The sequence below is a fragment of the Hakea prostrata genome, chromosome 1 (assembly GCF_041222555.1).
Source record: "Hakea prostrata isolate BN-2017 chromosome 1, UWA_Hpros_2, whole genome shotgun sequence".
In the NCBI taxonomy this organism is placed as follows: domain Eukaryota; kingdom Viridiplantae; phylum Streptophyta; class Magnoliopsida; order Proteales; family Proteaceae; genus Hakea; species Hakea prostrata.
In genome coordinates, this window is record NC_142600.1 from 20,309,785 (window position 1) to 20,325,663 (window position 15,879).

The following is a 15,879-nucleotide window of genomic DNA, read 5'->3' on the forward strand; positions in this document are numbered from 1 at the left end:
ACGACAAGTGACAAGCCCAAACTTTTCATGTTTTGATGATCCAATCTCCATTCTTGTACTATTGATGAAAAGCAAAGGGCTCAAATTGTTCACCATGATGGTGATACTAGTTGAAAAGCTAGTATAAAGTGTGCACATGCACTGTATATAGTCCACTATTCAAGAGTTTGTTGCAGTTTGGTTTGGAAAATGGACGAGTTTAGCTTGGTCCATGGTTCAAGACGATTTGATTCCACGATGACAACCCTTCCTCAACAAAAAGAAAGAACCCAATAAAACAAGACAAGAATTTAGAAAATGAGAGAGAAAAATCGTGAGAGAGGAGAAGAGCCTACACTCAATGTGAGCAGACCCAATGCCTTTATATTATTTTTTAGTCTCATAGTTATAGAGGACAGTAATTGCAACTCATAGCCAAGAGTCCATAACTTGGGGAATAAGTTACTTGGTGAACAAGTTAGGCATGGCTGCTTGCATAGGCAACACGCTAACACACCCCCTCTAGTCGGAGCATACAAGACACCCAAACACACTTGCAGCACTTATTAAATGAAGGACCAAGCAATGCCTTTGTAAAAACTTTAGTAATATGATTAGCAGAGGTAATAAATGGAGCACAAACTACTCCTGTCATAACAGTATCACAGATAAAATGAAGATCCACTTCCGCATGTTCCGTTCTTTCATGAAACACTAGATTACTAAGAATATATATTGATATTTGATTATCACAAAACATTTTTATGGAAATTTTGTCTACCCAAACCAAGTTCTTGAAACAGAAAGCAAACCCATAAAATTTCGAAGACCGTATGAGCTATAGCATGATACTCTGCTTTAGCATTAGAATTGGCCATAGTAGACTACTTCTTGCTTCTCAAAGTGGGAACTTACCACCCAAAAATAACAATAACCAAAAGTAGAGTGTCGATCATCAAGTGCACCTACCCAATAATCCACATCTAAATATGCCATCAAAGTAATGCTCAATTTTTTTTTATACACATGTCCTTGGTCTATTGCTTTATTTATATACTATAGTATTTTGCATGTAGCATCCCAATGACATTGTTTGGGATTTTGCATATACTGACTCACCACTCTTATTGCATATGAAATATTTGGCTTGGTAATAGTCAAATAAATCAACTTACCAACAAGTCTCTTGTACCTTTGTGGATCATCAAGGTCTATATCTTTATTGATCGTCAATTTATGATGGGGATCCATAGGAAGTTTCCTTAGGTTTACAACCAAGCATTCGAGTCTCTTTAACGAATCTAATGCATATTTACACTAAGACAGACCTATTCCTTTTTTACTTCTTAGAATCTCAACTCCAAGAAAATATTTTAGATTTCCTAAGTTCTTCATTTGAAATTTCAGATTAAGAAATTGTTTCACTTCAGCAATCCCTGTGATATCATTTCCAAAAACAACTAAATTATCAGGCGGGAAGGGAGGGTGATGAGGGAGGTAATGTTTAGGTATTGAAACATTCAATTCCTTATCAGGCCGCAACTCAATCTAATTTTTGTTATCTTGAGGAAAATCAACTTAGACTGGTAGAGGTGTATCAAAAACATCATCAGGGGAAAACTTAGTAGAGGAAACAAAAATTGATTTTTAGAAAAGGTTACATTTGCACATATAAATTACTTACAAGTTTTGGGATCATAGCATTTATATCTCTTTTGAATTTTAGAATAGCCCAAGAAAAGACATTTAATTGCCCATGGAGATAATTTGTCAATAGGAGATGATAAAACCTAAATAAACATACACATCCAAAGGTACGTGATGAAATGTGAAACAATGAAAAAACCATGATAATCAAGGGAAAAGGAAATTTGGACATCCAAAACAATTGAGGACACTCTATTTATTAAATAAGTGGCTGTGAGAATAACATCACACCAAAAAAGATTTAGGCAAATTCATTTGTATCAGCTGAGAATGAACAATTTCCAAAAGATGCCTATTTTTTCATTCTGCCACTCCCTTTTGTTGAGGAGTGTAGAAGCAACTAGTCTAATGAATCATGCCTTTGGTTCCACAAATCTCATAATTAGTATTTTGAATGTATTCATGGGCAACATCAATTCTTAGGCATTTAATTGTTGTATCAAACATTTACCAAAAAAAAAATTGTTGTATCAAACTGAGTAAAAATTCTGACAAAATTTTTCAAAGATAGATAAAAACTCAGATCGATCTCGAAAAATGAATCCATGTCATTCTTGAAAAATCATCCACAAAAGTCACAAAATAATGAAAATTATTACAATTTGTAAATTCAACACGGACCCCAAATGTCTGAGTGAACCAAAGAAAATAAACTATTATTATGGGGATTTATTTCAAAAGGAAAAGTAGTGCGATAGTGTTTTCCTAGTTCACATGCTTGCGCATTGAAATGATGTTGATGATGGAATTTCAAGAAACACTAGCCTGAGACGGTTTAGGGGGAGGTGACCAAATCGGACATGCCAAGTAAATGGGTCAATACTACGAACATCAGCTGCAACAGGAACACGAACATCATGTGGTGAAAAACAATAAAGTCTATCATTTTCATGCTTGCCACCAATTGTCTCCCTTGTCTTGAGATCTTGAAATTCACAATGAGTAGGGAAAAAGGTGACAGAGCAATGTAAGACATGGGTTAATTGAGTAACAGATAATAAAGTCATAGGAAAATTAGGCACATATAATACAAAATTTAAAGGTAAGGTGGAGGAGAAAGAAATTGTACTGATATCCTTGGCAAAGCATAACAGTGCCATTAGCAAGAGTACAAAATGTATCTTGGTCAATATGGTTTAAGGCAGCAAAGAGTTGAGATCTACCCATCATATGAGTAGTTGCACCTGAGTCAATAACTCAAGGAGTAGGGGAAGATGAAATAAGAGCAGTAGTACCTGTATTAGCAAGAGTTGCAATGGGTGGTGATGGTAGAGAATGAGCGGATTCTAACTGTTTAAGACGTTTCAAAAGGCTAGAAATCTAGAATAATCATCATGGGAGATAGTAGTTGACTGTACTCCCTAGTTGAAGTAGACATCATATCAACAGATTTAGCCATATCAACAGAAGCCGCATTAGCTAATAAATCAGCCCACTCAGGTTTTTCGTGTTTAATCCAGCATGTTTCCTCACCATGATTTGTTTTTCCACAATGAGTACAAAATCTAGAACTGTGATCCATAGAATTAAATCAACTGTGCCCCTTGCCGCAAGAGGACCCTTGGCCTCTGGTAGAGGAAATTGAGCCAAGGTCTCTACCTGCTACCATGGCCAAATGCTCAGAAGTATTACCTGGAGTCTTTGGTACTACCAATCGCTAAAGCTTGGAAAAAATTTCAATGAGGGATGGAACCGATTCTCCCACTAGAATAATACCCTTCATTGTAGCAGATTCTGGATCTAATCCTACAAGAAATTTAGCAACCAGAAATTTTGTTTTTTGTTTCTTTAATTCAGTAGCATCTGTGGTCATTGGCTGATGAGCAGGTAATTCCTCAACGACTCCTTTGAAGGAACTATAATTTTCTAGAAGAGTATTTCATTCTGGTTGAGATTAAACAACTGATCGTAAGGGTCATAGATACGAGTGATATTCTTCTCTTGGGAGAAAGTCTCCTTCAAATCATCCCATATTGCCTTTGTAGTAGAATAAAACATAATTTGTCTTCACGATTGATGCTTCCATGCTACTCCAAAGCCATATCTGAATGATGCTATCATCCTTGATCCACGTTTCATAGTTTGTAATTAAAGTAGTATCGTTTGAATAAAGTACAGGTGGAGAGTCCTCTAGATGATTTGATTTGTCCTTTGGCTGATATAAAAGCTTGGACAACCTACACCCACAATAGGCAATTTGCAACTCCATTGAGTCTGATGGTAGTAATTTGTAGCTGAAGCAAATCTTGTTTTGTTGAATCCGCCATAGGAAGAGTAGCGCAACAATCCAAGTAGTAGTATTAGGGTTTAGAATAGATAGATCTTGTCTATCACATCTATCGTATAGGGTAGTAGAGTTGTAGCTTGAAGCTGCGGTAAAGACTAACTAAGGAACTAGGGTTTGGTCAGCTAAGAGAGGGTTCCTAGAAAGAGAAGAAGATGGCAGTGGAAAGAAGAAGGATGGCGATCATGGTTCTAGATCAGTCTAACACTGCTTTAATACCACGAAACAAAACAAGAACTGATGAGAAAAATTGTGAGAGGAGAAGAGCCTACGCTCAATGTGAGCAGACTCGATGCCTTTATTTTATTTTTCAATCTCATATTTAATAGAGGGCGGTAATCCTAATTCCAACTCATAACCAAGAGTCCATAACTTGGGGAACAAGTTAGGTACACACTAACACCCAATTAAGAGATTTGTGTTTTACAATCCTTCTAAGTCAATGTGCAGTGTGCACTCTCTACATAATATACATATTCTTCTTCTTCTTCCTTCTTTTTTTTTTTTTTTTTTAATTACTGTTGAGGGGATGAAGATGAGTTCAAATCCCATGCTTTTAGGGACCTTGCTTCAATGCTACACATTTAATGCACAACACCATGTAGCGTAAGGTTAAGATGCATTTTGCTTAAATCCTAACCACACAAATTGAACTTGTGTGAGTTAAACCATTTAAGTGAACCTGATGGCACATGTTCAATTTTGTGTAGTTGAGATTTAATGAATTTAAGCAAAATGCATTTCAACCATAAGTTGCATGGTGTTGCACATTAATTACTGAGCACTAAGCAAAATTTTACTTCTAGGTCACAAAATTTGCTATTGGAAGACAACCCACTCCTTATTAGAAACTCCCTTACCTTGGTTGTCTAAGATATTAGCCATTGGCCCACTCACTCGTTTAGACTAGAGAACCTCGAATGGAGGTACAACACAGTTATCACCATTTACTAGAGGTAAAACTGAAGGATAGCCATTAATGCTTTTAAAATACTGTCATGCCTGCACTGGAATCTAACATTCATGACCCAAAGTAGACATAGATGCCCATTTATCTGTTCATATCAAGTGTTGAAAGCCTGGCCCAGATGAAAGAGAATCCTAACAAAAAATGACTAGGGAAACAACTTGTGACTAGCCTAACCGTTCAAGTGTTGGATGTCTTCTTCTTCTTCTTTTTTTCACTCCAAATGGTTAGTGGGATGGAAGTCAATTAAGCCTTGTGGCAGCTCATGCTTTTGTGACTCCCATGGGTCCTTCGCTTTTTTACTGTCTTGAGTTGCTTTTTTTCTTTCCGTAGAAAACTCTCTCGAGTTTTTTAGTTTTTGTGAAGATAATAGAACTTTATTTTTTGAAAATTTTAAGCATGATAAAATCTTATTGAGTCCCTTTCTCCCTTTCAAGGAAAATCTTACGGACGTCTAAGTTCAGAGATGTCCAACACCAACATTGTCAAGACCCTTAGGCTGCGTGTAGTGTTTGCTGGAATAAAAGTGGGGTGGGAAAAAAGGGATGGGAAAATTCTTGAAAAGAGTGCAAATCTCTTACTTTTCCCTAAAATTCCAAAATGGTAGATTGTTTGGTTGCTTGGGGTGGGAAAGTGAGAGACAAGTTTGCTTGATCGCTGATGTGGCAGCTCAACTTTCCCACCCCAAGCCATTTTAAAACCACACATATTTGGTGGGACTTTGTAGGAAAGTTGAGAAAAGTAAAAAGTGGGACCCACCACTATCACTTTTCCACAAAACCCATTCCATTCGTTTTCTTCTTCCTCACCCCACTACACATGGGACCCACATGTTTTTTTTTTTTTTTCCTACCATTTTTTCCCACCCCACCTTTGCAAACAAACACAGTCTTAGGTTGCGTTTGTTTGTTGGAATAAAGGTAGGGTGTGAAAATTCTTGAAAAAAAATCAAACTTTTTCTACTTTTTTTATTTTTTCTACTTTTCCTAAAAATGTATATTATTTGGTTGCTTGAGGTGGAAAAGTGAGAGATAAGCTTCCTTTAATCAATAAAACTTGTTAGGTGAAGTGTCAACCCAACTTTCCTACCCCAAGTCTTTTTAAAACTTGACAAATTTTGAAATTTTATGGGATTTCGTGGAAAATTTTGAAAAAGTAAAAAGTGGGACCCACCACAATCACTTTTCCACAAAACCCTTTCCTTTCATTTCCTTCTTCCTCATCCCACTACACGTGGGGCTCACATGCTTTTTTTTTTTTTTCCACTTCTTTTTTCCGACCCCACCTTTGCAAATAAACGTAGCATCTAGTGTAATTCAAATTTGAAATGATGAAGGACCAGAATACCCCCAACGCATTTAATAACCAAAATAACCCCCTAGACAGCCTATTTTCATTGTTATATCAACCACCCTAATACCCAACCGAACAATGGCATCCCTACAGTAATCCCAGTCCGGGTATAGAGTGAGTTGAGTAAAAAAACACAAGGATGCATCTTCAATTTCAAGTTGCCTGGCAAATATAATCAAAAGTGAGAGCCAAAATGTGTAATTACAAGGAATTATAGGCAGGTATAATTAAGTTTCTTAATTACCAGGTTATATCAGTTTATATATATTCAACAAATTTGATGTACGAGTACGACATGCATGGTCAGAAAACCCTAATTTAAAACTTGATTCCATAAGTTGATAGCCGTTACGGTTCAGCTCGATCGACTTGGTTCTGGTTCAGGCTAAGAATTGATACTCTAGACTCGTTTATGAATAAATTTGGTCCACTGGGGTCTGCTATTACTCCCAATGTAATTATAAAGCAGATCAATTTGGTCTTTTTCATACAACTTGTAATTCAGTTAAATCAAGTCCATTTTTTGTTCGTTCACCACATTTAATCTCAAAGTTCCCAAAATACCATACCATAGATGGGTATCCTATAAAGAAACACATTGATCATTTCGATACGTACGTTGCAAGATTTACATGAAAAGTGGTAGATATAGATCCTCTCTCTCTCTCTCTCTAGCAATAAGGCATCTCAACAACGAAAGTCACACACTGTAGATGACTTAATTTCCTTTCAAAGAAATCAGAAACACTCTTTTATTCGATTACCTCCATTGTATCCTAGCAAACCGCTTTTCTGCAAGGCAAAGAATTGAAGAGGAAAATGAGTTGCTGATGTCTAATGTACTCTTATATATGTTAAGGAATAAGCATCATATCTTGAACAATGTTGAAGAGCAAAGGAATAATCTGTCAAGCTTACCATTTTCGTCTCTATGCTTTATGACTAGTGATGAGGAGGAGGAGGAGGAGTGTAATGGTAAACATGTGGTGGTGGTGGCGGTGGCGACTTGTACTTGTAGAGTGGAGGAGGAGACTTATGGGGTGCCTTAGGTGGTGCAGGTGTGATGTGCTTAGGGGGAGACCTGTGATGTTCATGGGGTGGTTCCTGGTGTTCCTTTGGTGGGGGAGGAGACTTGTATTTGTAGACTGGTGTAGGAGGAGGTGGAGTGTTGGGCTTGTGAATTTTTGGAGGGGTGTGGTGTTCTTTTGGTGGTGGAGCATGTTTGTGGTGTTCGGTGGGTGGTTTGTGGTGCTCGTGAGTGGAATTATGATGATGCTTCTTGTGATGCTCATGAGTGGGAGGTGGTTCATGATGCTCCTTGTGATGTTCCTTCGGCTTGTGGTGCTCATGAGTAGGTGGCTCGTGGTGCTCCTTATGCGGAGGCGGAGGAGATTTGTACTTGTAGACTGGGGTTGGAGGTGGAGGATACTTGTGGACTGATGATGGTGGTGGTGGTGGTGAGGAATGCTTGTAATGTTCCTTTGGCGGTGAAGGTGGGGGAGACTTGTGGTGGTTCTTTGGTGGTGATGATGGTGGAGGCGCTTTGTGGATGGGAGAAGGTTGGGGTGGCGACTTGTGGTGGTAAGGAGGAGGGGGAAGATGGGCAGATTTCTTCGGCGGTGGAGGGGAGTGGTAGTCCGCAGCAGTCTCCAGTGGTAAGCTAATAAGAGACACCATCACCACTACAAGAGTGGTAAGGAGAGCGGAGGCCATAGAGGATCCCTTGACTACTCCTGGTGTTCTCATCTTACTCTCCTAAATGGCTCTGTGGTTGTGTTCTCAAGGAACTCCTTCTAAACCCATTAAATAGCTTAGCAAATTAATTACCTCAGTTATCATCTACCCAAAGGGCACATTAAAAATGAAAAAGGGTCTGCTCTTTCATCCTTCCGCGTGACATGTAATGTTTTGGCAGACCGGAATTGCTTAGGTCCTGCGTAATTAAGCACAAAATTAACCATCCTGCAGCCTCAACACGTGGTCGAGATTTTAAATCTCAACCTCTTGTTGCTTAAAACCACTTAAGTAAAAAGAGATGCAATGAGCGGTCAAGATTTAAACCCGACCACGTGACAACCATCCAACAGACTGGCTGATAAAGGTTATACTCTCTCTTCTGTAATCTTCAGCACTGGCTAGATACAGCCTGCAAGCAAAGAAAGGAATAATGCTTGGTCAAAGACCCAATCACCTTCTGTTTCCTTGATCTCCTCCACCGTTTTAGGTAATCTTAAAAGCAAGTGTTGCTCTAATTTATGGCTCAATGGAAGGCAAAGAACAATTACCCACCCAACTGAGAATTTTCAGGAACTGGCCGAGTCATCTTTGATCTGTGTGGCTCAGAAAACTATATCAAATCACATCTAGGTTAGGTGTTAACATTCTTAATATATCTTCCCAAAATGATAATTTCCTACAGAACCAGGCAGCCCGCTCGATGCATCACGTGATAAGAGACTTTCCTACTACAAAATAAAACCACTCCTTGATCTTGGCATGCATGTTTGATTGTTTGGTAAAGACTGAAACATTGGTTGAGCCTCTCTGATGGAGTAGCGAATCCCAGAATCATTTGGGTTTGGCTTGTCCAGGACAGGCAGAGTCTAGACGAACCTTACACATATCTACCAAAAGAGGAGACCAACTGACCTTAATTCAATTATATTGAGGTAACCAAGGTAGCCATGGAGCTATAATTAAAGGAGAGAAGAGACAATAAGGTATTATAAGAATGATGAACTGCTACAGCAAACACATTGAGGTAGTGGGGTATAAAGCTGCTGCATTGAAACAGTAGCCTTCTCCAGAATCTCCGTTCCCTAAAAAGCTTTGCAGCTTTTAAGAACATATGTATATGAGGAAGGTTTTATATGTATGTTTTGTCCCTTCTTACTTTAATCGCAGGAGTTATCCATATTTAGATTATCGAAATTACTAGTTTATAGTTTTCTCTTAATGCTGCAGCAAGCTCAAGAAGAAGAAGAAGAAGAATAAAAGAAAAAGAACAAGAAGAATCCCTGTCGCTCTCATTAAACACCTTCCCCGCCTTCTCTGGCCTCTGTGATTGTTATCTTTTAACTGGTAGATGATATTCTCAACCGAAAAAAAGAGAAAAGGAAACGTAGTTGATGATATGCCAGGGATATGCCAATGACCATCATTTATATATTTTTAACTGACAGCTCGGCTCAGTTTACAGTCAAAGAATGCTGCAGAGGAAGTGATTCAACATCTTGATAATCTAAAGAAAGTGATAAAGTTGAATCTGATCTTTGATGGAAGAACATGCATGTCCCCTGATGTAGGAAATGAGTCACTGAATTTGTTTTTGACTTGGTACAAAACTTTCTTCGGTTTTAATACATTTTACTTTTCTAGAGGTAGAGAAACAATTTTTGTGTTTCAATTTTTTTCTCCATCAAAATTTTAGTTCCCTTTTCATTTACTCGAAGAAGTAGAAGAAATTTCTATTTAGTAACATTGTCGAGGTTGTGGGATACAATACTCTCTCTTCTCTGTTCTGTTTGGTATTTTTTTATTTTTTATTTTTCATTTTTGGATCTTCTTTAATGTGTGAAAAGAGGCCAAGAGGATTACAATAGATTAGGAACTTTACGGTGTTGATGTACTCTTGTCTGCCTTCTCTTTGGTTAGTTGTTGCTATTAAGATTGTCATTGTAATCAAGATAAGGGTCAGTGGAGCGTAACTATGGGGCTAGGATTTTGTACAATCATGATTTTAGAAATAATCCCCTTTTGTATGATTGTGTTTCCTTTCTAACTTTTGTGATTTTAGAAAATCCTAAGTGCAGGGTATATGTGATATTGAAAATTTTAAAACTCAAAATCAACTATCCCTATTCATAACGGTTAATGTTGACATTGTACACGTGTCAAAGAACAATGGCTATGTGGACAACATCCGTGTTACCACAAACAAAAGTTCCTCAAAAGCCATTGTTATTAAAGCCTCTTTAGTGCCACACAGAAGTAGGGTATCCCCAATAAATAACATGATCCCCCCACACTCATGCCACAATACAAAGCCAGTTCGGAGGCTTTCCTACCCATAATCCCCTATTTTCAAACCATGCATTCAACTCTTTAGCACCCTTCTAGAGATCCACCCCCAATCTTGCCCATGTATAATCCCAAATCAATATTCGTTTTCTGTCTTTGCTTAAGCCCAACACCATGTCCCCCATTTTTCTCTTTTTTTTTTTTTGGGAAACTGAAGTGTCCGGGCGAACTCATGCTGCCATGCACACTTGACTAATCTTCAAGGGGTGCTTATATATAGAGGGGGAGAAATCTGACCCAAAATATACCAATGTTTTTTCCAAGAAAAATGAAAACTAAAGAGAGACCAATGTTATGTCCGGAACTTATTTTGCCTTTACCTAAGACCATGGTATGTCCATGATCTATCTTTCTATTACCGAGGTCCAATAAACATGCATGTATCCCATATCATACATTCCGATAGGCATGTAAGTTTACAAGGATCCAGGCGAGCACGGTTGGTGATTTCTCCCTTCCTAGAGTTCTAAGACAGAGAGAAAACCCTGCCGTTCTGCAACACCTCCAGGTCACGAAAAGCTTGAGGCGGAGAGGCTCGCCTGAATCTGAGTACTCTCCGCCTCCCTTGTTTCTCTTCCACTCCTCCGATCTCCTCTCCGTCTCAGATCTCCTCTCCACCTCCCGCCCCCTGTTCCTCTTCCACTCATCCGTCTCCTCTTCCGCCTCTCCGTCTTTGATCTCCTCTTCCGCCTCTCGTCTCCCGCCTCCCGCCTCTTTGGTCTCCGCCTCCCGCCTCTCCAGTCTCCGCCTCCTGCCTCTCCGTCTCCGATCTCCTCTTCCGCCACACGCCTCTCCGTCTACGATCTCCACCCCCCGCCTCTAGTCTCTGTCTCCTCTTCCACCTTTCCGAGCTCCTTCTCCTCTTCCGTCTCTTCGTCTCCGATCTCCTTCTCCTCTTCCGCCTCTTGTTTTTTTGCTCAAACACCCAGATTTGTGTTTCCGACCAATCTCTCTCCTTGGTTGCAGCACTTCTTTTTCCCTTTCTTCAGTTTTAAATAACGAATAATTTCTTTGGTTGCAGCGATTGTTGATGCACACCGCCGATTAACTCCAAATCTGGATACAAGTTCTTCTGTGGCAAGCTTGAACGCCTCTACGGCAATGCCGGATGGCAGGTCCGACCCTCCTCCGCACTTTTGATGTTACCACTGCTGCGACAACCGAACGACTTTTGTGTCCGCCCTTGAGGCGTGTTGTGTGTCCGTGTCCGCCCTTGAGGCGTGTTGTCTGTCCACCCTTGAGGCGTGTTATGTGTCCGCCTTTGAGGCATGTATTTTGTTCCCCTATGTGGGTGCCGGTGCTTATTTGGTGTTGTATTTGTTGCAACTTTCTTTCTAAGGGTATATTGGGCTTGACCCATCCCTTACTCAGGATGACCCTGTCTATTGCATGTATGACAGTTTGGTCACTTTCCGCTCCTTGGTTCGGTTTGAACTTTGTGTTTTCATGCAGCTGTGTGGCTGTACTTTTCTTTCTTTAATGAATGAAGTGTTGTTTACCAAAAAAAAAAAAAAACATTCCGATAGGCCCGTGTCCATATTATATGTTGTCATCCCATAAGCTCAAACACATTGCCGTTCATTACACTGCCTTTTTATAAGCCCTAGACCCATGATCATGTTATGCTGGCCTCTTTTCAGTCCCATGAGCCCATCCACAATCAAAGTCCTAAATTGGGTTCTTACTTCAACGGAAGAAGAAAGTATTGAGACCGCCATTACTTCGATAAGACCCTAGGGAAGGTCACAAGGTTTACACAGACTAAAATTGAAAGTCGTTTTTTTTTTTTTTTTAAGATTTTTATTATAATTTATTTTATATTAAGTTTCAAAATTAGTTTTTTCATTTATTTTCTTTTAATTGTTTGTTAGTGTGTGGAATCCATGAATGAAGGACGGTAATGAGGCACCCTTTAGTAAAGGAGTCCTTTCATGACCTTGATTATGAGGCTCTTCGTGACATTGTTCATGGGGTGTGAGTTGGTTATGAATATCAATTGTAATTGATATGAGAATTTTAAAGGCCTTAATCATGGTGATGAAGTGGGCATACTTGTAGGATGAAATTTACTCAAATTCAAGCCATTGATCTTATTCTTATTGCACCTTCATGACCATTCATGGTCAGTATACGTGAATGGGGTTAAGGCTATTGAATAGATTAAGTTCAATTCATGCAAAAGAGGTAAATATGAGAATTAATTCTACATTTAGTGGGGATGTTAGGTCAATGTGTTTTATTCACATTAGTGGAGAACGGATAAATTCATTAACTCTCCATTAGTAGGGAATTGATTATTGCCTTTGTGAGGGAAATGAGTCATTATGATTCAATGCTAATTCATTACCTTGAAAATCTCAAGGGGTGTAAGTAATGGTTTGGGCCTATATAAACTCAATCTCTTTCCTTTTATATTATGTACAATAGATACATTCTTCACACTTGCATTATTTGTTGCTTATTATTTTATAAAGTTCATTTATTCATTTGAGTTTGTCTTAGTGTTGTGTTGTAGCTTTTGGCTCCTTGAAGGAACTAGAAGAACTACCTCATCTTCTAATTGGAGGTTGTTTTATCTTGGAGGTGATAGTGCAAAGAACCCTTGATAGTAGGTGCATCAATTACCTTAAAAACAACACTTAAGGTGTGATTCAACCTAGGGGTGCAAGTTTGGCCCTGGCGGCCCTGACCCGCCCTGAGCCCGAATAGGGCTTGGGCTAAAGATTTTGGCCCTAAGGGCGGGTTAGGGCCAAAATATCCCGCTTGAACTAGGTCCAAGGGCGGGCCAGGATTACTCTCCCCCCCCCCCCCATCCCGCCCGTCCCGATTTTGGCCCCGATCTTGCCCGACTGGGCCCCGATTTTGGCCCCGACCCCGGCCTTGATCCTAGCCCTCATTTTGACCCCGACCTCCGGCCTTGATCTTGGCCCTGATCCTGGCCCTGATCTTGGCCCTGATATTAGCCCTGATCCTGACCCTGATCCTGGCCCTGATTTGAGTCTAAAGACTTTGGACCCTCCACCCACATGGAGAGGAATTAATTGTAATACATATGGGTGGATACTTGACACGTGTCAAATTTTAGAAACATTATCATGTTTTGTAGAAAATTAATAAAAATAAATTATAACCTCATTACCAATGTAATAAGCATCTATTTGATTTTGGCCTTGATCCTCACCCTAATTTTGGCTCTAACCTTAATATTAATTTGACGATGATCATGTACTCAAGTACTAGATTTTTACCCTGATGTTCATACTAACATTGATATGAGTCTTGATTTTGACATTTAGTCACTTTGATCATATTAGACTATTAATTCACTTTTTATATTATTTTAAGGTAATTTTTATTTTTCCAACAAAGTCATTTTTAGTTCAATAAAATATTGATTTTGTTTTTTGACTAAGGCGAGATAATATATTATAAATAATAAAAACTATTACATAAATAATTAATATCTAACAAATCTATACCACAACTTCTCATCATGAATATCTAACAAATCTACCGTGATATTTCAAAAAAATTTATTAAAAACATATAGCTATGTAACTAAAACATCATTTACTTTAACTATGAAAAAAATACATTTTTTTTTAATACTAAATTATCGTCGATTTACTTGTTAACAAGGTTTTGAATATGAATTTTTTTGTATTGAATAAATATATCAATTTATTGAACAGCTGTGAATGAAAACATATCTACATACGGCTTAAGTTCTTGACTTTGAACATAAAATTTTCATTTATCGATTCCTTTTGAATCGAATCTCGATGTTTCTAAGTTTACAAAAGAGTTTGTGTGACATTCTCTATAATTTACTTGACTTTCAAATATGCCTAAATTTAATTACAATTCTTCTCTCTACTTATTCTATTTCATAAATAATTTTAACTCTTTATTGTTGGAGAAAAACTAAAGGAAAAAAACAGAATGTGAGAGAGAGAGAGAGAGAGAGAGAGAGAGAGAGATTGGAAATTTGGAATGAAGTTTGACCATTGTCTTAGAAGTTAGAAATTAATTGAGAATTGAAATAAACTCTTTTCTTTTTCCCTTCGAGCTTACATATAATAACCATAATTTTCATCGAATAGCAAATTAAAAACCCTAGAAATTTGGATTTCTCTATTTCTCTAAAATCTAAATGGGTATAAATAGTTAAATACATATTGAATATAAGTTTTGGATTATTTGTTGACATCTTTACTATTTTATTTTCCAGAACTGAGTTTGGAATTTAATAATTTAATTACTTTAATATGTATTTTAATTACTACATATCTTACATTTGATATTTACGACCAAAGTAGGCAATAAAGCAGGACAAGGCAAAGGGCGGCAAGCGGGATAGGGCCAGAGAGGGCAGGGCCAATCGGGGCAGGGGCCAACGGGGCAAGGGGGCAATCACAGACACCCGGCCAAAGGGCCAATAGGGCGGGAAGGGGGCAGGGCCGGGACAAAATCACGAGCAAGGGAAGGAAAATTAAAATAGGGAGGGATGAACAGGGCCGTAATTCAACCTCGTTTGTTAGTGGTTCATTCGATTGCAACATCAAGTTCTCCGAATTATCTAAAGATATTCATTTTTCAATTGTATTGCAATTCGATTATTGATTATTGTATATATATAATATATATGTGTGTGTGTGAAAGTCATCTAATATATAATTTGGATGTGAAATCATAGGATTATGGTCACAACTTACATAAAAAAAAAAATTTATTTTCCTTACATGAGCCCATTACGCTTTGAACACACATAGCACATACAGTGATTCATGGGTAGTCCTTGACACTTGTTCCAAACCGAACGTGGAGCTGAGTTATACAGTATTGAACCCTAACTGTGAAGAACCAGATCATTAGGTGGAAGGCGGCTTCTTTTGATGAGGTATGGAGGGAACAGGGAGAGACGGAGAGAGGAAAAGAAAATAAAGTAGACTCAATACTTGTTCAAAATAAATACCTTTAAACATAAAAATAAACACTATGTTAAGAATACAAGGGAAAGAAAATCATACATATCTAGATTACAGTCCACAATGGCAATGAGCATAGACGCGGCAGCAGAGCTTAGATATCTAAATATGTCTGCGATTCGCCTTTCCTGGAGAGCCCAAAGGGTTGATACACACTGAACCAACGCCTTGAAAATTTCCAAGATCTTCATCTTGTAGAAACTGATTTACTTCTCGGCTTACTGAACTCAAACCTGAAATTCTCAATCCAGTGTAATTCGTTCTGTCTTCTTCAAATTCTGAAAACTTATATTCATGGAACCCAGCACAGATTTTAAGATAAAACTGATGCTCACATGCATACTTGAACAAAAGGGAGCTTGCTAGGTGCATGAGATGAGAGACATGGTAAGCAATAAGAGGTAAGGACAAACAGTTACAGAAAATACCAAAAAGTATTTAATTCTGTGTTATCGTTACGTAGCTAAGCAGGTAAAAGGGATTTAATTCTAGTTGTTTCCTCGATGCTTCCTTTCTCCGTT

The 15,879-nt window shown here is 38.3% G+C and overlaps 1 protein-coding gene across 1 annotated transcript; it reads right to left on the reverse strand.

Annotated features, from left to right (window-relative positions):
• Positions 1-6,794: 6,794 nt before the first annotated feature.
• Positions 6,795-8,084, reverse strand: LOC149028170 (uncharacterized). The gene is made up of 2 exons (XM_089147789.1): positions 7,209-8,084; positions 6,795-7,082 (listed from the first exon to the last, which is right to left on the reverse strand). Exon 1 carries the CDS (start codon positions 8,034-8,036, stop codon positions 7,233-7,235), a length of 804 nt encoding a protein of 267 aa, XP_089003915.1. The 5' UTR covers positions 8,037-8,084; the 3' UTR covers positions 6,795-7,082; positions 7,209-7,232.
• Between the last annotated feature and the right edge of the window lie 7,795 nt (positions 8,085-15,879).